Source organism: Suricata suricatta, chromosome 1, assembly GCF_006229205.1.
Source record: "Suricata suricatta isolate VVHF042 chromosome 1, meerkat_22Aug2017_6uvM2_HiC, whole genome shotgun sequence".
Taxonomy (NCBI): Eukaryota; Metazoa; Chordata; class Mammalia; order Carnivora; family Herpestidae; genus Suricata; species Suricata suricatta.
This window is the reverse complement of record NC_043700.1, coordinates 7,026,122-7,047,796: the sequence shown is the minus strand read 5'-3', so window position 1 is coordinate 7,047,796 and position 21,675 is coordinate 7,026,122. Positions and strand designations below refer to the sequence as shown.

The 21,675-nt window shown below is 42.9% G+C and overlaps 1 protein-coding gene across 1 annotated transcript in view; it reads right to left on the bottom strand.

The window, feature by feature from the left end:
• SPCS3 (signal peptidase complex subunit 3) overlaps window positions 1–14,326 on the bottom strand; it is a 25,471-nt gene extending 11,145 nt beyond the window's left edge. The window contains exons 1-2 of the mRNA XM_029933268.1: window positions 14,199–14,326; window positions 91–245 (exon numbers count right to left, since the gene is read on the bottom strand). Coding sequence (XP_029789128.1) covers window positions 91–245; window positions 14,199–14,326 — 283 coding nt within the window. The remainder of the gene's footprint in view (window positions 1–90; window positions 246–14,198) is intronic.
• Window positions 14,327–21,675: the final 7,349 nt, after the last annotated feature.

Genomic DNA, 21,675 nt, shown 5'->3' with positions numbered 1-21,675 from the left:
TTCCGGGAGCGCGCGCCGCCGCGGCCCCGCCTCCTTTCCGGTCCTCCGGCGCGCGCGCGCTCCCGGGACACACCCACCCTCGCGGCCTACCGCCTCCACCAATCAGCGACGAGCAAGGGAGGGGTGGGGTTTCGCCACGGAAGGCCCGCCCCCTGCGCTGGCTTCCTCTACTTCGGCTGGTGGGCTCGCCCACTGTTGCTTCCAGATTTTCGGGTCCGGTGGTCAGCCTTGCGGCGGCTGGAGTGCTGGTGTTTCATTAATTTGCACTTGAAACTAGCAGCGAGACAAGTTCGCTAGAAGTGTGTTCTGAGGCGGCGCGTTGGAAGCAGCACTTTACAAAACTCTTATCCTTTGTCCAAAGGGTCAAAGTTAGAACGGTTTTTTGGAGGGTATGGGACAGAACGAGTGGCCGCCCGTTCCCCAAAGCAATTTGCCTTTACTTTACTTTCCACGTCAACCCTTAGTCCAGTTCCCAGAAATGCTTTGCCTTCCAGCTGCAGCTAAAGCTATTTTTGACGGTAAGGGCTCCTGCTACCAATTTTAAATATTTGCATTTTAACGTGGCATTTCCCATTACTGAAAGAATAACCTCGCTGGGTTCTTAGGATCAAAGGACATGATTACTGTGGGATTGCATACAGCGCAAGCCATCAGTATATAATGGCCCTGCGTGTTGGCTCCGCACTCGGTTCCCAGGCCCGCGGGTCTCACACCTGCTTTTTGAATCTGGCCATTCGGTCCACTTGTGCACTTGACTATATGCCTGCACGACAGATGCGCTCATTTGTTGACACCAGCCTGCTCCTCTTGACCTATCAGACTAGTTTCTTGAGGGGCTATCACAAATTATACCAGGGGGTGCCTGCGTGGCTCAGTTCTTTAAGCCTCTGACTCTTGATTTCAGCTCAGATCATGATCTCATGGCTGGTGAGTTCAAGTCCCTCATGGGGTTCAGTACTGATAGTGCAGAGTTTGCTTGAGATTCTCTCAGCCCCTCTTATGCACACTCACAAGCACTCTCTCCCTCTCAGAATGAATAAACTTAAAAAAAAAAGAAAGAAAGAAATTATACCAGAGACCATTGGTTTCTGAGGCTCTATACCTCACCCTCCCAAGGAAAATGAAGATCAAGAATCCCTTCCATGCTCCCTAGGCAATCAGAGACATCCAGATTTGCTGGGAGTCTTTGACTCTCTTGTGCAATTAATATCCACGTTCTCCGCGCCTGTCGTGGAGACACTACACTCTCAGGAAAGTGAGAAGCTACTAGGGAAGCATGTAGCATTTTCTTAGTTGAAGAACCTCATCAACTTTTTTCTCCTTGTGGCCTCCTCTGATTCACTTGGAAATGCAGTGTTGAAACTATGTCTCTGACATGCCAGGCGGACATCTGGTCACTGGAGAACACATCCCAGCGCGGCTAGTCCCTGCTGAGCCGTCCACCTCAAGGCGGGCTTTGGGGACTTACCCTGTTATAATATATTCACACCACTGAAACTCTAGAATACCGTCTGAAAACTCAGACCATGCATAGTGAGGTTCTTTAACTCCTTTGAGTAATCTTTATTATAGACCAGCTTCTAGATAACCATTGGGAAACAAAGGCAGCCACATGTGGAAAGGAAATAAAAGGGGGGAATGGTTATGGAAAGGGTCACTGTAACAGGTCTGAGACTCCTCTCCTTAGAAGTATCTGCCTGCAGGCTTGGCCCTTGGCTGGCATGGAGGAAATTGGCTGGCAAACAATTCTCTATACCTGATGTAAAACTCTTCCTAAATGATAAAGGTGACTCACTGCACATAAATGGTTAAACAATGTGGCTTATGCCAAGCACCTGCTTTGTTTTTGGGAGCCTGGGATTTTGATGCATGCTGGGCAGAGGGTGCCTATATGACCATCCCCATGTGAGAACCTAGGCACTGAGTCTAATGCTTCCTGAGTTGCCAATATTTTGCCTGTGCTGTCATGATCCATTATTGGAGGAGTTAAGCACATCCTCTGCGCCTCCTCTCCCAGAGGAGTCTTGGAGGCTTACACCTGCTTTCTTCCAGATTTCTCCCCATGCATGTTTTCCCTTTTCTGCTTCTACTTTGTGATCCTTTTATTGCAATAGTCTTTGGCTGTGAGTATGACTATGTAAGGCCTGTGAGCCCTTAGGGCAAATCAGCAAAGCTGACGGGGTCTCGGACACCCCACCACAAAGATTATCTCCTGCTTCATGCATTTCCATATTAAGAATGTTCTTAAGGATTTCTACCAAAATCCAAGAAAACTTAGCCCCTTTGTATTCTGTAAGGGAAGGGGTAAAAAAAAAAATGTTTTTTTTATCCTAAGTCTTACTAACGTGCTCAATCTTTAGATCAGGGTGCTAAACTGCCTACAAGTTTTGACCGATTGCACCTTGCATTTATTCTGCCTGGTCTTCAGATTCCTTGCCTTCTCCCCTCCGTTCCCAGTGCCTGGGGCGGGCCCTATTTGTTGTGTTTAGTCACGTGGACACATTTCTTTGGGCTCTGGACCTTGAGTTACCGGCTTAATCTTGATTTTCGCAGCCTTCTGCTTTTACACATGTCCAGAGCACAGGATGGAAGATGTTTTCACTACCTTTTCTTAATCACTGAGCCAGTCAGTGTCTTCATCAGCTCCTCTGACCTCCCCGTAAGGGGTGCCAATCCGGCAAAATCCATGATCTCGGTCAAGTATATTCATCTATTATGTTGATACTCCTTATTTATATATGTAAGCTGAAAAGAATTGAAAATCAATATATAACACAGAAAGTTAGAAAACTGAGTAATACCAAAATTTTTTTTTTCTGAGATTTTTCTTTAACTACTGAGAATACCTGAAAAATTAAACCTCCAAATAGCCAACTCTGGGGCGCCTGGGTGGCTAAGTCGGTTAAGCGTCCAGCTTCGGCTCAGGTCATGATCTCATGGTTCATATGTTCGTAGCTCAGAGCCTGGAGCCTGCTTCGGATTCTGTATCTCCCTCTCGCTGACCCTCCCCTGCTCACGCTGTCTCTCAAAAAAAAAAAAAAAAAGCCAACTCTACTATTCCAATCTTAGTAACTTACGAAAAAAGAATAAGAAGATATCCGAATTCTTCATATCCTTACTTTGAAAGGTCTATTCTGAAAGAAAAATAAAAGTTTCAAGAGAATGTACTAGAATTTAGCTCCTGAATGCTGGAATGTGTTTAAATTTTTTGCGCTCTTACTCTTTTGTGAGTCCTTAGAATGGAAGGAAGTAAGAGGTACCATTCAAGCAACATGAATATACTACTAAAATGGAAATTCTTGAAGCACAAATTCTGCTTCTGTGGTTTAATCATGTGTCACATTGCACGAGTCAGTCACAAGTGACTGGTATCCGAGAGCAGATAGGGAAGCAAAAGACTATGACCTGGCCTAAGATCTGTGAACGGATACTGAGAAAATGATCTTGCCACGTACCCTGATTTACCGCAGAGGCAGGCAAAACCCAGTGTTTCCCAGGACAGTGCTGATGCAGAAAACCTCATCGTAGGAGGCGTGAGCTACACATAAACTCTTAGCATGTACGTCTCTCTGCATTTAAGCTGCTTATTTGTTTAAGACATGCTTCACTCTAAGTTACCGTAATTAGCAGTTGGTAATTTTTGTGACATCGTCCCTGGGAAAGATCTCAAGTGATTCCTGACACCAAGTGATTCTTGACACTAAGATCCTTAGAAGAAAGGAGTGAATAGATCATGTCTTCCTTTTCTCAAACAAAGAAAAGGCCAGAACTTTAGCCAATTTACAAGCTATGTTTCTTCATGTTCTGTCTTCTCCAAGCCTTTCAATAGAGATGTAGATACAGAGAGGGATGTACATGACTTTGCACTTCTCTTTGGTTCAACAGCTTAAAGTGATAAGTCTAAAATCAACATTTTTAAAGTAAGAATTATTATGTGTGTAACACCTTATAAATGTCATTTAAAAGTTTGGGGAGAGTTGCTGGAATAAACATACAGAAGATAGATATCAGGAACTCTATCTTGACCATTCACCTTGATTCTTTCAGAAATAATTCTTGGTAAATCTTTTCTCTGACGTCGGGTTTTCTGGCCGTGTAATCTTGACATATTACATGCACTCATTAGGCTTGGTTTTCTGATTGTAGGAGAAGAACCCCATGTTGGGGAACTTAGAGGTAGGACTTGAGGGTTGGGCAGGTGAGTGGTAACTGAACAGAGTTGTGCCATGCCGGGTATAGAACGTTCGTAGGTATTTAGGGTAAGTCTCCCAGGTACCAAATTGGATAATCAGGCTGAACTTAGAAATACAGACCATGGCAGACTCTCAATTCTATCTAAGTTGGGGATGAGAATGGAAAAGGGATCTTGGAACTGGAGGATACACCTGACTGAGAAGTCCCTAAAGGGGTTTAAGGAACGAAGCTGCCATTGCTGGGTCCCAGATCCCAGCTGGGGATCTTTGATTAACTGTGCCTGACTCCAGGGCACAGGGGTATTTCTACTTTGGTAATCTTTAATACCGCAGTCAGGATTGGCTAAGCAGCTGCAGAGTTGGCCCTGTAGAGGGAGGTGGGTGGGAGGGGCACGTGTCACAGCCTCAAGGAACTTGGAAACAGAGGACCAGATGGGGAAGATGTGGTGAGACAGAGGGCTGACATTATAAATGCCTATTTTTATTTTCTGTTGTAAAACAAAATATCCACAATTATGTGAGGCAAATGAATCACATCTCAAAATTTTTATAGAAGCATAATTACAAATCTAAAAAATACTCCTGTAGATTCAAAATGAGTTGTTTTGGGAGTGCCTGTGTGGCTCAGGCAGCTAAGCATCCGACTTTGGCTCAGGTCATGATCTCACAGTTTGTGAGTTTGAGCCCCGCATCAGGCTCTGTGCTGACAGCTCGGAGCCTGGAGCTGCTTCAGATTCTGTCTCCCTCTCTCTGCCCCTCCCCTGCTTGCTCGCGCGCTCTCACTCTCTCTCAAAAAAATAAAATAAACATTAAAAACATTTTTTAAATAGTTGTTTTATCTCAATTATTCTGTGCACTTTATCAAATGTTTGAAACTTCTTTTCAGTTCATTTGGATCTGTGATATTTGAGTTATTCCATAATCATATGGCGAATACTATCTTAATGAAAATGTTAATTCTGAACATTTTCAAAACTCAAATAATTTCCTATGATTGTATGATTCCAACTACTCATTCCATAGAACCTCAAGTAGCCTGTAGTACAGACCTTTTCCCATGGATTAAACCCATGTTGCTGTTTGCGTTATATAAACTACCCATCCTAACACCTGAATCATGTAGGCACTCAACAAAAGATAGCTACTCGCATTGGCCTGCTAAAAGTCTATCTGCACCTAAACATCTACTTTGAAAGTAAAGACTACTCGTTTTCAGCGTCATGGTTACACTTTTCCCCCAAGCTTCTGTGTAACAATCACATTTAACTAGAACAGAGCCTGGAGTTCAACATCGATTAAAAATTAATGTGGGGGGCCTGCATGGCTCATTCAGTTAAGTGTCAGGTCAGGATCTCACAGTCTGTGAGTTTGAGCCCCATGTCAGGCTCTGTGCTGACAGCTGAGAGCCTGAAGCCTGCTTCAGATTCTGTGTCTCTCCCTCTCTCTGCCCCTCCCGCACTCACGCCCTGTGTCTCACAAAAAAATAAACATTAAAAAAATTTTTTAAATTAATGCCAGGGGTGATATAAAGAAACAGTGAGTGTATATGATACAGAAAGATGTTAGACCTACATTTCCGAGTGGAATGTCAATGACTTCAGAGATCACCTGTAAATATAAACATATTAAGTTCATTGTTTAATTTATTTGCTGTTACCAGAAGTCAAAGAATAACAGAACGTTTGGGGGAGGAGGGGAAGAGTAGAAAATGGAAAACTCAGGAGCAAAGCCCTGGGTCTAAAAGCGAGATGTGCTTGTACTGTCACCTGCAGATACGCCATCCTGCCCTACTGCGCCTGGGTAGGCGTTGAGTCAAGGTTGCAATGTGACAGCACTGAAGGTGGTTAGAACCCCTCTGGTCCCATTTTTGCCTTGGGGGCTCAATATTCAAATCTGAGATCATGCCAACCCTTTAAAACACCTGCTGGCTGTAGCTGAAATACTAGTTTATGACAAAAACCCGAGTATAAAGGAAAGGATGATTCCCCGCGCTTCCACATCACTTCATGGGACTGTAGCCGGCTCTACCTTTAGAAACTCTTTGAACGAGCCAGGCTTATTAGTGTCACTTGATGGTTCATCTGTTTACAAGCCTATTATGTGCCGAGCATTGTGTTAACCCATTTCATTTCATTTCCTAGGGATGGAGTAATGAGCAGAACAATCCTGGTCCCATAACTCATGGCTTACAGCCCCTCAGAGGAGAATGACTTTGAACAACAAATAAATGATTCAAAATTATAGTAAGTGCCATGGAGGCAAAGAAAATGTTGCTGAGAGAGATTGTAAAAGAGATTGAGTGTTTAGGAAGGCCTCTAGGGAATTCTTTCAAGCAGCTTTCAACTACAGGATAAAGACTGAACCAGCGTGGTTTCCCAATGAAGACATGTCTCCTCTGTCACAGTAGGGCACGAGGAGGCAGAGCTTCATGGTGGCTGGATTCAGTGCCCAACTGTGTCATCAGGACCTTGGTTCCTCTTTCTCCTCCTCCTCTGTTGTCCAAAGTATCCCTTTCCTTCAAAGCCTGGGTCTTCTTATGATCATGTCTCAAACAACACAGAAATCTTTCTTTCTCTTGTTCAGCGATGGTTGCCACTTTAGGATTACTTGCATTTTCTTCACACGAGAGGGTAAGAGAAATAAGCTTACAGATGGAGTTCTTCCCTTCAGGCTGAGCCACCTTGGTAGAAAGGGTGCAGTTTTCCAGCAACATCCATTATACTCCATTTTTAGCAGGGCACCGAGCCACCAGGAATAAAGGTTACATGTCTCATGTTTCCGAGTAACAGCGTATGGCCTTGTGACTAGGGTTTAGCAATGGAAGGTCAATGGAAGTAACTTGGGTAATTTCTGAGATCGACTCTTCCAGCAACGGAGTATGCCTTTCCTGGCTCCGTCTTCCTTCCTGTGGCTTCACCATCAATATGATGGGTAGGCATCTGCAGGCACGTGTTGAAGATGACAAAGCAATATGCATCCTGGGTGCTTGACCCCTGTGTCAGGAGTAGCCCTTGATCATCCCTCCCCTCACTTCCTTTTATGTTGTTCAGACCACCTGCAGCTCCCAGGGAATGGATGCTCCCTAAGTCATTGGCCAGAGAGAGCAATGCCATGTGCTGATGGACTCTTTCCAGTCAGTGCCCTTCCCTGGACTCAGGTTGTGGTCGAGGGTTCCCGAGAGCAGGGGTTGCAAGACTGGGGGCTGGATGAAACCAAGGATTGGTTAGGAAGGAGGAAGGGGGGAAGGTTGCTGAGTAACTGGCCAACCGTGACCACTACCGAAAATGATCCGTTAACCAGGCCAAGAGAAACGGGGTGAATAACACAGAATGAAAGCAGGTGTCAGGTGTCTGAACAAGAATCAGTTTGGATGTGGATGTGTTCACAGAACTGAAAGAGAGCCAGTATGACCAAGGAAGGGCAGAAATGTCATAAGACAAGGCAGGGCTTAGAATGTATAGGATTTTACTGCAAAGCTGTACCCATGTTTGCCCAGGACTGTCCTGGGTTCACCGTGTTGTATTGGAAAAATTGGACTGGTATTTCCTTTCACCTTCAGAAATGTCCTGGTTTGAACAGTAAATTCCAAGCATATGGTACAGGTGTAGCCCATGTTAAAGACTTTGGGCTGTATTCTAAAAACAGCGGGGTGTAGTCTTTATCCTTGTTTCATCTCAGAGACATAAGGCTTTTACAGTTGTCCCAAACTTCAGCTTCTAGCCACTCTTCGGGTCAAGCTAGAAACTTCTTCCTAAATTGGCTCCCAAGGTCATCTATCCTCAAAGACAGATAAAAGCCCACCCATGACTCTTCTGAGCCATGTGACATTCCCTACATGATTGCTTCTCTCAGCCTAGATTTCTTTTTTTATATATAATTTTTTAAAGTTTATTTATTTCTTTTTGAAAAAGAGAGTGTGAACAAGGGAGGGGCAGAGAGAGAGGGAGAGAGAGAATCCCAAGCAGGCTCTACGCTCAGCACAGAGTCCGATGTGGAGCTCCCTCTCATGACCCTTGGATCATGACCTGAGCCAAAATCAAGAGTCAGGTGTCCAGCCGACTGAGCCACCCAGGCGCCCCATCTTAGCCTAGATTTCTAATCCAGCAATACAATTTTGATGTAAGGAGTCTCATTATGTTGTTGTAAACTATATTTCTAAGTTTTAAATATTTTTGCTTGTCAGAATGGGACTACCACACAATCCAGTACTTCCAGCTCTATGTACGTATCCCCAGAAAGCAAAAACACCAATTCAGAAGGTGCACGCCTATGTTTATTGCAGCATTATTTATAGTAGCCATGTTCTGGAAGCCGCCAAAGTGCATTCAGTAAATAAAGGCATAAAGAAGGTGTGGTATGTATATACAATGGAATATTACTCCATCATAAAAAAGAGTGAGATCTTGTCATTTGTGACAAGGAGGATGGACTGGAGGGTATTATGCTAAGTTACATAAGTCAGACCGAGAAAGAGAAAAACTGTAAGAGTTCACTTATAGGTGGAATCTAAGAAACATAATGAGGGGGCGCCTGAGTGGCCAGTCAGTTAAGCATCCAACTTCAGCTCAGGTCATGATCTCGTGGTTTGAGTTTAAGCCCCGCATCAGGCTCTGTGCTGACAGCTCAGAGCCTGGACCCTGCTTTAGATTCTGTGTGTCCTTCTTTCTCTGCTCCTCCCCTATTTGTTCTCACTCTCTCTCTCTCTCAAAAATAAATACACATTAAAATTTTTTTAAATAAATAAGTAAATAAATAACATAATGAAAAGCAAACAAAACAAAACAGAAAACAGGCTCTTAGATACAGGAAACTGTTGGTTACCAGAACGGGGAAGGGTTGGGGGGTGTGCAAAAGAGGTGAAGGGGAATGAGAAGCATAAACTTCCATTTATGAAAGGAGTAAGTCGGGGAGATGTCATGCACAGCACAGGGAATATAGTCAATAACGTTCTAATAACTGTGTGTGGTGACAGATGGTAACTAACTAGATTTATCATGGGGATCATTTCATAACATATAAAAATATCTAGTTACTATGATGTACACCTGGACCTAACAGGATCGTGCATGTCAACCATACTTTAACTTAAAAATAATGATAAATCTATATTCCTGCAGATGGCACTTCTTTTCAGATCTTTTCTGACTTACCTGGAGACTGATCTTGTGGCCACCTAGTCTGGTGAAAATTTCTGCTGTCCACTTTTTGACCTTGGGCAGGTTATCACACACTTCCTGGGTCTCTTTCCTATATCTTTATCTACATTTACGTGTAAAATGGAGTCATTACCTAATAGGGGCTGCATTCGTCTCATAAGGCTACCATAATAAAATATGACCGACTGGCTGTCTCACAGAACAGAAATTTACTTTCTCACAGTACTGGAGGCTTTAAGTTCAAGATCAATGCGTAGTCGAGGTTGGTTTCTGGGGAGGCCTCTCTTCCTGACACATAGATGGCTGCTTTATTATTTCTTTTTTGAGACAGACAGAACATGAGCAGGGGAGGGGCAGATGGAGAGGGAGAGAGAAAATCTCAAGCAGGCTCCGTGCCCAGTGTGGAGCCCAGCACAGCGTTTGATCTCACAAACCATGAGACCATGGCCCGAGCTGATATTAAGAGTCAGGAGCTCAACTAACTGAGTCACACAGGTGCCCTGAAGTCTGCCTTTTCGCTGTTTCCCCCCCGCCCCAGCCTCTCCCTGTGTGCAGAGAGAGATAGAAAGATCGTGTCTCTCCCTGTCCTGTAAGGACACCATTCTTGCCAGATCAAGGCTTCCCCCTTGTGACCTCCTTTATTATCTCCCTTGTACGCTGTATCTCCAAATACAGTCTCTTGACGGTTAGGGCTTTGATATATGAATTTTGAGAGACACAATTCAGTTCATAACAGGGGTATCATGAGTAACAAATGAGATGCTGCAAGAAACGAGATACTTGGGATAAAGTCTGTATTTTGGTATATTTTAGGATATAGAGAACTATAGATATTTCTATATATCCTAAATTTGTATTATAGTGCTCAATAAATGTTATCTACTGCTATTATGGTTATTATCTGGTTTGGGGGGTTTTCTTTCCCTAGGACTAAATGTTTTTATTTCATCCCTGCCCATCTCTTCAACTCGATCTTTATGTCCAAGCTCTTAGCCATTGGGACATTCATGTACCAAATGGATTTTGATGAGTCATTCTTCATACAAATCAATGATTCGCACATGTAAAATTTGGCATTGCAGTTCATACCATCCAGAAGAAAACAAAAACTTAGAATTTGAGGTAGTTACTCTATTGTGACCAGGGTAGAGTACACCAATATTATATACAAAATTAACTGGGGAGGAAACAATATCTTTGACACAAGTCATACTGAGTTTTATTTGAAAGACTAACCCAATACAAGCAGCGATAACAGTCACAATTATTGGCATGATCTATAAATTCAGAAAAGGAAAAAGTCCTAACTTTGGATCTGTGATTTTAAAACACAAATTATGATATATGCAATCTTGCTATTTTATTATAAACTATATTTGTCTTATTCATCATCTCTGGGTTTTAAATAGTAACTTCTTGCAAAGTAGTTAAATACTGTTTTAATTCCCATTAAATATATTACAAATTCACTCCAAATGCTAGAGCAGATAGATAATCTTGTGCCTCCATTGTAAAGTATGAAAGCCAAGATATTCTAGAGCTGTACTTCGTTCCCAAACATTGCTTCATGAATTGGCTATAAACAAATAATCTGAGATATCTGTTTAGATATAGTTCTCTGGGCCCCACTGCATCCAGCCTCTGAGGATGATACCCTACAGACTTCTCCCCCAAACCAGACTTGTTGCAAGGGTCCTAGTTTTGTTAACAACCAAAGCTCACGAACACCAACATGAGTAGTTAGGTGATATCATACCATATTTAGTCATAACTCCTGATTTTCTTGCATTTTCCAAGTGCTCCATGAAAAATGATTTGAATCCTATCCATAATTGAAGTTTCTACTCTTTTTTTAAATATTTATTTTTGAGAGAGAGAGAGAGAGACAGAGCACAAGCAGTGGAGGGGCAGAGAGTGAGGGAGACAGACAGAATCTGAAGCCGATCTAGGCTCTGAGCTGTCAGCACAGAGCCCAATGCAGGGCTTGAACTCACGAACTGGAGACCACGACCTGAGCCAAAGTCAGATACTTAACCGACTGAGCCACTCAAGCACCCCAATAGTTATACTCTTTAATCAAAGCCAACCTGGTGGCTGAAACACTGAAATTGCTGGAGTTTATACCTATAGCTGGACAAATGCACTAAACTTCTCTACAAATTAGGTAAGCACTGTGGCACACTGAAAAATAGCCATGACCAAAAATGTGTTCATCAGTGCAAAATTATAGACTATCCATATGGAATGTTTATTTGGGATCCAAACAAATACTCTGGACTGAGTAAGAGGTAGTGGGGATCGATGCTTATTCTCTAATTTGCCGTATGCCATATCAGTCTTCTAAGAGTTTCTGGCTGCTTGCTTCAAATGTTTACCATTTTATGAGTCATTTTCTGCTCCCTTTCATAATGCATTTTCAGCTGTGAACTAACCACTACTATTTTCAGTGGAGCTATATTTAGCAGAGATCTCAAAATGAGAAATACCTCTGAGTGCCTGTCATAGTCGCCTAAGTAAAATCAAAATATTTGATGATCTCAAATGATGGAAGGCAACTTTTTAGATAATGTGGTATAAGAATAGCTAAATTGTCATTTTTATTTCTAGTCTACATTCAGCCTACATCATGCCTTTGTTCAGTCAAAGTGTTATGAGAATTAAATAAGAAAATATGCCTTTAAATTATTTGGAAACTATTATGTATGTATACATAGTTATAATATATATAAATATATTTAATGTATAATATCTATATATCCAAATTATGTGTGTGTAAGCTAACAGAATTAGTATTCCTTCAAGATAATTGTATATTATTAGACTGATCAAAACAAAACATAATAATTTTTCAGTTAAGCCAACCATATTAGGAGTCAGAGTCTGTTTTATAGCCATGAAACACTAGTTTGATGGTTCCATTGTGTGTTTTTAATATCTGTTGTTGTTCCAGGGGGATTTTGCCTCTATAGAAGACTTGCTTTAATGAAGACTTGTTCATTATCTGTGTTATTGCTACCTAAAACAATAATGTTCAGTGACAAGAGAACCTGTTAGATAGCCGGCAAATTCCCCATTACTTTTGAAAGCCTCCTACCAGAAACTGTAGTAGATTGCTTCCTAAAAGCTGCTTTGGAAGATACTAGAATGACTGATGCCAGTCAGTCTCCATCTGCAAACTCATATGCACAGAGAACTCTAGAATCAAAGAAAACAGAAAACTGTAGCAACACCAGCACACCGAGCTTTCCTACTGGGGCTGGTGCCCCAACGTCCCATAAAAAGATACCTCACTGGCTATTTCTGACTTGGTGAGGAGTAAATTATTTGGAGAACAGCAGAATTATAAAAGAAGCATTTCACCAAACTATCAGTCATATTTAGACCTGACACACTGTAAATAAACCTCTTGAGCAGAGATGTTCTCCAGTGAGCTTGAATGATCAATTATACTTTTACTGAGTGAAAGTAACTTTTTAATAGATGACTTTGCCAAAAGGCAATTTATCGGCCGGTCCATTACGGAAGATACAAGTGCAGATCTTCAAATAATCATTATTCACAAGAAACATTCCAAATTGAGCATCTGCAATTCTTTGGTTCCTAATTTTTTTTATTAGTTTTTCAGTGAAAAACTGAGTAGGTTGGTGATGGAATCAATTCAGCTTAATCTTGAGAGGAGATTCTGTAATGTTAATTATGGTGGTTATATGTCATTGACGTCGACCTAAATTTTTGTTAATGCTCTCTCCAAATGGTGACAGTGGTCCACATCCTGCATTCTGCCTCCCCAGTGCAAAATCTAAGAAACTACATTTCCCAGCACTCCTTGTTGCCAGAGTACTGTCATGTGACTTAGATTTCACAATGAGATATAGTTTGATGAACCTCTTATTTGACTGGCTACAGGAGAAAACAGGGCACTGACATCCACACTTTCAGGCATGAGTGTCCCTGAGTTTGAGGCTGAGTGAAGCCACTTCTGGAATCATAGCGCAGGGAAGGTGGTTTGGGTGATCACTGATGGCAGCAGTACATTCTAGATCACAGTAGCAACAGCATAGGTCTGAGGTCGGGTAAGGTAGCTGCCCCCTTAACAGTTCTTTCTGTGCTATTTAATTTTTACTTTCTTTTATTCTATTCATTCTCAAATGCTTGTCATATAATTCCTATTCAAAGATGTCATTTTGTGGCATTAGATTGATCAAAACAAGTCTCTTTTTTTCCTGGACTGTCAAGACATTATTGACTTCTGAGCCTCCTTGGTACATTATAAAGCACATGAACCATGTTTTCTTACTTTTTGGTAATTCAGTTTATAATATTTAAGTTCGGCTTAGTTTCAAAGTGCCAGATGGTAATTAGTTGCCAATAATTTATTAAGAAAATAACCATGTAATATACAGAACTAGAATACGGAAATCAGAATCGGGGGCCATGTTTTTAAATGTATACTGATTACATATTCCTATGGGGATAATTTGCTGAAATGAAGCCCAAATATCTTGCAAGATGTTCGGCACTGGAGATTTTTTTTCCTCAGTACTTTTTTCTGTTAGTTTTACACAGTTATAGCCAAGCTTCAGAAGGCAGTATTGAATTCTGATACCCTGAATTTTCTGGTACTGCACATCCAAAAGTTTGCTTTGCCGTCGCTTTGGTGTTATTCTTGGGCGCCTTCCTTTCTTTCCTTAGCCAGTTAATCAGCAAGTGCTCTCAATTCTACCCTGAAATGCATGGGGCGTTCCTGTGCTCTTCTCAGTTTTTCCTTCCGTGACCCTCGTCACGGCCACCCCCATCTCCACGGGATGCCCTCTGATTGCACTCCTGCCCTCTCTCATTCTCTGCACACCTGCTGAAATGATCCTCCCTTGCTTTGATGAAAGCCCTTTGACCGCTTTTGTGAGCATCGGTCCTGGGAAGCCGCACTTTGATGGACTCGGGAGCTCTCACGCCCTGGCACTCCAAGTCCATTTCCATCGCAGATCCAACCTAAGAGATGAACGTCACCTTACACAGTCTTGACCTTGCACGTGGAATCGACTCCACTCCTTCGGCGGAAGCCCTGCGGGACAGCAGCTCCGCCAGTGAGAAGCCACCGCACCTTGAACCCCCGTTTCTTCCCACGGACTTTTGGGTCCTATCAGCTTTCCCGATTTGATGTACCCCCTTTCTCCTTAAAAAGGCATGCCTCTCCTCTGTTCCTCGGACTTGCTGTGGTTTGGCCGCAGCTTGTCTGTCCAGGAACGCGATTCTCTTTTATTCCCGAATAAACCCATCTTTTGCCGGTGAAATAACTGGCCGTTTTCCTGTTCAGGTTCACACTTTTCATCCAGTTCAGAAGAAGCTCCACGCGCTCCCTAAGGTGTGGCCACTTGGGTTCCTCAGGCAGAAGCCCCCCGAGGCGGAGGGGCGCAGGAGGGAGGCGCTGGGCAATGTTCGAGGACGGACAGCCGCGGGCCGCCCGGATGGTGCATCACGCGCCCACTCTCCAGGACCCAGCCCACCGCCGCGGTGCCGGCTCTTGCCGGACTTCCTCCTCCCGCCACAGGTCCCGGAAAACCAAAATCCTTCCTGCCACAGGACCCTGTCCCTTCCAGCCTGTGCCCGAATACTCCACGTGGCCAGCCTGGTCCTGGTCGGGGTCTCTGCTTCCATCAGTCTCTCCAGCAGGGGTCCCCTTGCTGCCCTAATTGTGTGTCACCCCTGTTACTATGTTTTTGTTGTTGCATTAATCCCCCACATTTATTTCCCACATTGCACTCATCACAGTGTTTGTCTTTTAAATTATTGTTATTCGCCTTCTCCGCGGGCATATAGGCTCCATGATGAAAGCTGTTTTGCTCACACTTGTCTTGCTAATATGTCACATTGGGCTGGCACATAGCAAGCACTTAATACGTTTTACTGAATGGATGAATATAAATCTTCAGCACGTTTTCGCATTAGGGAAGCTTCATGATCGCCAGGCTTGGACTGATCAAACTTGTTTGTGTCTCAGAGAGGCGAAAAGCTGTGGTAACAGTTTTAAAACGTCAGCGACTTAAAAATGGGAAGGATTTTTCCTGCTCATCTGTTTGTCCCTGCTGGGGAGTTGGAGGCTCTGTTCTGTGTTGTCTTCAAGTTCCCAGGCTCCAGGAGGCTTGTTTCCTTGCTTTCGTATTCACCTTGGCCAGAAAGAGGGAACATGCTGAACCGTGCACAGGCACCACACGCTTTGTTCTAGAAAGGACATGCATGTGCTCGGGTTATCACTGAACAAACCAAGTCACACATTCCCGTTCAGCCCAAGAACGGTGGCAAAGGGCGGCGTTGGTCTTACAGGATAAGAAGACAATGCCAAAAGAAAATGTCTATTCGATCTGCTTGCAGCAATAAACTCAAGTTTTGCCTTTTGTGATGAGATTATATTTTTTATCTCTGGGAGGTCACATTATGTATGACACCTCTGGGCACATTACAGAAAATTATTAATGAGAAGCCATCATGTGGCAAATATAAGACTACTTGACATAACCTATCACCGATGCTAAAATCTATGGAAATAAATGAGGAACTTGAGAAAACCCATTGATATCTTAGAATCACTCCAAGAGGGAAAAAGAAAACCTGTTTTTTGAAATACATTTGCTGGGGCATCTGGTGACTCAGTTGGTTGAGCATCAGACTCTTGGTTTCAGCTCAGGTTATGATCTGATCTCACAGTTTTGTGAGTTCAAGCCCCACATCAGGCTCTGTGCTGGCAGTGCAGAGCCTGCTTGGGATTCTCTCTCTCCCCCCCTCTCTCTCTCTTTCTCTGCTTTTCCCCGGCTGGCACTGCCTCTGTCTCTCTCAAAAACAAATAAACTGAAATACATTTGCAAAATTACTCCAAGAATGCCTAATTTTGTCTGAAAGCTGGATTGTAACAATGATTTTCAGCATTGGGATTGTCAGAAAATGTAGTTTGTGGCATTAATTCTCTTATGCCTCAATTGAGTTTAAGGAATTTGTGGAAGGATTCTTTTCTAAGTTATCATACATCAAATCTGTGTGCGGGTGTGTGTGTGTGTGTGCTGACAGGTGTAAGACGTGTATTTCAGGGACATTGTAGCGATGATTAATGCTAACAACGCATCAACGCAACTTTAAAGTAATTATTAAAATTACAAGACTTATTACAGTAACTGTCTGACTAGAAATGCACAATATTGTTGCCATCAATTATAATAACAATAAGTAAATTAATGATGGAGGTATCCCCACTAATGAGTTGTTCAAGGGCAACACTGGGAAACACGAGAGAAATGGATTAAGAACAGAGCTTGATACGGAGGTGTGCAGTCACTGGAAAGTGTACCTGGTTGAAGGAAATTTAAATGATAATTACCTTACAAGGTCACCTCGCACAATTGTCCAAGGTGTATAACATAAATCTGATTATCACACTTCACCAGACATTTATTGATGAAACAAATCAACACGACACTAAAACTAAAGGCAACTCGGCCCAGCCAGATGCTAACTGATAAAATGGATCGTCCTGAGATAAAGCTGAAGAAGTAAAAAGCCTCAAGACTTTATATATAAGACAGTTTCTCCAATGGAGTGTTGCGGGTATTTAATTGATTAATGCTTGGTACAATTAAGTATTTACAATTGAGTAAAGACGCTCCCTGTTTGTCAGAGGGACTTGATTATGGTAACTCTTTGCTGTCAGTTTTTGAGGATGTAGTTTTAGATCTACACGCAGATGTGAAAGAGAAAAATGGGTCAGCAACTGGCGATGGTCTTTATGACTCATAGCCAGTCAATAAATATCTTTGTTTTGTTTTACTAATCATAGCAGTCTTAAGAATTCAAAGGCTACATTTGTCTTCTCGACTTTCTTCAAATAATGTTCATTTTTATGCTTATCCTTACGAAACTGTGAATCAAAATTTGGGCATAATTTCCTTCAAGTGTTTGAGCCTACCGAGTGTCTTTTGTTGTAAGACACAGGGATACAGGTTCCGTGAGGGGAGGACTGTCTTGATCGTCACTGTATTCCCAGTGATCGTTGGGGGAAAATGCCTCAAGTATTTTTAAGTGCCTTTATTTCAGAGGACTTGGGCCTAACCATTTTTAAGTATTATTGGCTTATTGAGACATAAGACTTCTGCTTTATAATTTCATTCTTCTGCTTGGAGAATGCACTTACAAAGTAAAAAAAAGAGTATTAAGTATAATTTCTCTGTTTTTCTGCCAATCCTTTAAGAACTCCTAAATATTCTTAACATTCAACATTGACTCTTTGGAAGGGAATACTTCTCTGGATGCTTTTTCTTAGGTACAGGACTCAAAGGGAGCTTTATTGACTTTCCCTCTTCCGCATCCCTGCACTGAGAGACTAATCCGATTGTCAAGCGTGGGGAGAAGAATCCAGACATGCTCACCTCCATTCGAGGTCCGTCTACCTCTGAGGAACCAGCTTCTTACCAGAAAGAAGCAGGCTCTGCTATTCCCCCAGGAGCAAGGTCTCCCCGGCCTCGCAGAGCTGTCGGCTTCGGTCCAGAATTGCTACCAACTGGGTGGATACATCTTCCTAGTTCTGAGAGTAAAGACAAGAGTCGAATGCATAGTATTCTGCAACCTAAACTTTATTGGTAATAACAGTGATATCTGACCCCACCCTTGTTACTATTTATCTTCTTCCTTTGGGAGGGAAAGGGTGTTAATTATCAAAGTCCCTCAGGACGTCATCATCGGTTACCATGGCTGGAGTCATGGAGAAGTAAGTTCTAAGGGGTAAAACCTAAGGTGGAGTCATCCACATCTGGACTTGGGGGTTCCACTTTCAGGTGCGGGCAGTGCACCTTGACCCGTGTGTGGTCAGGGCCCATTCACCCTGTTAGCCGCAGTAGGCATAATGCCTCAAGTCAGGATGTTTTTAGGGGCCCCTGAAAATGTTTTCATTGCTTTTAAACTCTGAAGAAAACAGATATAATCCACCCTGTATTTGTCTTGATACCAAGACAGTCATAAAATCTAATATTTGATATTTTAAAATATTTTTTCTTATTTCATAGAAGGGAGTCCCGGATGGCTATGTGCCGGGGGCACACGAAAGGCCTAATCTCGCCCAGGGTGATGGACCAGAGAAGACTCTTTAAACGTGGAAGACATCTCCAGTGGTGCCGTCTGCTTTTACGGCTCCAGCCGAAGTTAAGTAGGCTGGGGAGAGGTCACCTCGCTCGGCGCGTGTGGCCTCTCTGCTCTGTCCATGGATGCATGCCCGCTCCCGAAAAAGGCAGACTTGTGAGTGTGCAAGGCTCAAGCAAACAGCCCTTGCACGGCATCTTTCTGAAGCAATACACGGACATCAGCAAAGGCCTGATCTCGGGGCAGAGGGCGCTACAGCTCGCTCTGGATGGTGATTTGTAGAGTGTGGGGCCTCATGACATGCTTGGGGACAGGAGCTGGAAAGAGGGTACATTATTGAGAAAGACATCTTACTGCAACCGCTCTTTTAGTTTATTCCTTTTTCTCTTGTTAATGTTAATTTATTTTGAGAGAGCGCGCATGAGAGAGAGCATACACATGAGTTGGGAAGGGGCAGAGAGAGAGGAAGAGAGAGAAAGAATCTCAAGCAGGCTCCGCACTGTCAGTACTGAACCCCACATGGGGCTCGATCTCGCCAACCATGAGATCATGACCTGAGCCAAAAGCAAGAGTCAGACACTTAGCTGACTGAGCCATCCAGGTGCCCCTGCATTAGACCTTTGAGATCTCAGAAGGCAGAAAATATCTATTACTTTTTGGATACACGGTAACTGACTGCTTTGCTTCCACAAAACACTAACAAGTTTTCAGAATTAAAATGGGGATGCCCCAAATACTTTTTTTTTCTTTTTCAAGGTTTTATTTAAATTCCATTAGGTAACATACAGTGTAATACTAGTTTCAGGTGACTTTAGTGATTCAACGTTTCCATACATCAGCTGGTGCCCTTCACAAGTGCAGGCCTTACTCCCCAACTACTTAGCTCCTCCCCCCACCTCCTCCCCTGCCCTCCTCTCTGTAACCATCGGTTGGTTCTTTACAGGTAAGAGTCTGTTTCTTAGTTTCCTTTCTTGTCTCCTCCATGTTCATTTGTTTTATTTCCTAAATTCCACATATGAGTGGAATCCTATGGTATTTGTCTTTCTCTGACTGACTTAATTTGCTTAGCGTAATATTCTCTAGCTCCATTCATGTGGAATGGCAAAATTTCGTTCTTTTTATGGCTAAGTAATATCCCAGTGTGTGTGTGTGTGTGTGTGTGTGTGTGTGTGTGTGTGTGCGTACCACATCTTTATCCAGCCATCAGTCAATAGACACTTGGCTTGTTTCCATAATTTGGGAATTGTTGATAATGCTGCCAATAGATATTGGGGTTCATGTATCCCTTCGATTTAGCATTTTTGTACATTTGGGTAAATGTACTGGGTAAATACCTAGTAGTACAATTGTTTCATCCTTGGGTAATTCGTTTTTAACTTTTCGAGTGGCTGCACCAGTCTGTATTCTCATCAACAGTGTCAGAGGGCTCCCCTTTCTCTGGGGATGCCCCAAATTCTCCACTTAAGTGCAAGCCGGACTATGAACCAATAACCTTGGATTCATGTGGCTCATCCACAGGATCAAATATACAAATAGTCAAAGTCTGAATGGATAAACTTCAAAGTAACCTGCGAGAAATCAAAGTAGTGGAAAGAGAGTATCTGGAGAAATTTATATGCACCTCCCTAAGCCTCTCAGGGAACAGGCATTAAAAGTCCCAAAAGCAGCTTTCGGCTTAGGAATTTATTGAGGGCGACTTTCCAGTCAGAACAAACGTAGAGAACTTGATTCATACTTTCTCTGAGATACAAGGCTCTTAAACCGTAGCAATCCTGCAAGAAAACGCAGTGGCAGCAGCATCTGAGACAGAAGCCTGAAATCACTTACAGAGAGCTCGGAGGCCCTATTACCATAGAAAGATCACACGCAGCACTTTAAGGGCCAGAGATGTGAGCCTTTCAAAGGAAGTGCACACGACAGTGTTCTACTAGATGGGAAGAAAAGTGCTCCAAACCAGACGTGATGACTGGGGCTGTCTCCACTGCACATTTCAGATCTTACAGAAAATCTTCAGGGTCACACACCTCCCGCTCTGAGAGCGGAGATAGTAGGTTTGCGTGGGCTTTTTCTTGCAGATACAGTGAGTTCCTAAATTCATGGCCCCCAATTTGAGCCGCTGCTGAGAAATCTTCTCTTTAGGTTCACGGTTGTGGGTGCCATACAACTGGCATCTTTTGATAGGCGATCTGGTGAAGATAAAACCCAGATTTCTTTTTTTCATCTACTCTCCTACACTCACATATGATTGAGTTTCTACCATAGCTTTTTGACAATACTAATAATACTGGATTCTAGATGTAATTTTTCCCGGGCTAATTGCCAGGAGCAGGGAATTGGTTTGTTTTCTGCATGTGTTGGGCATGGGGCTAGAACTTTATCTGCCCTACTATCTCTTTGAACTTTTTGATGCGTGAGGAATATTGAGACTTGGCATTGAGCTGATAGGACTTTTGATGCCCAGGAAGTATTCCAAGGGAGGACCTGGGCGAGGGGCTGTTGCAGGAACTCCAGCCGTACCCAGTTCCTGACAACCCCTCCAACTGGGGTGAGAGAATGAGAAACTAGGAAGTCATGTTTGGATCTTAACTTATCTTGAGATCTTCCTCCCTCCCTCGCTTCCTTCTTTCCTTCTTTCCTCCCTTCCTCCCTTCTCTCTTCTTTTTCTTTCTTTTCTTTCTTCCCTTCCTTTTTTTTCCCCCCTACTTTGAACTGGAAAGTCACAAGAGCAAATGATTTTAATTTTGGACTCCAGCTTCTTTACATGAACATGCTAATGGGTTTATTCCCTTTTTAAAACCTGTAAAGTTCACGGGGAGAGGAAGGGGGAAAGAGAGCTAGGGAGAGTGAGGGACACAGATCATGGGAGACTATGGAATACTGAAAATGATCCATGGACTGAAGGGGGAGGGGGAGGAAGGGAGGGGGTGATGGTCATGGTGGGGGGCACTTGTGGGGAGAAGCACTGGGTGTTATATGGAAACCAATTTGACAATAAACTATTTAAAAAATAAATACAAAAACAGGAAAAAAAGAAAAAAAAGAAAACCTGTAAAGTTCAACAACATATTAAAACACACACCGACCAAATGTATATCTTATCATTATGAAGTGGTAACCCAGATTCAAGAAATAGGGCACTGCCCCACCCATGGACATCTTTTTTGTCAAGCCTCCTGCCCCAGAGCTAACAACTAACCTGGTAAACACAA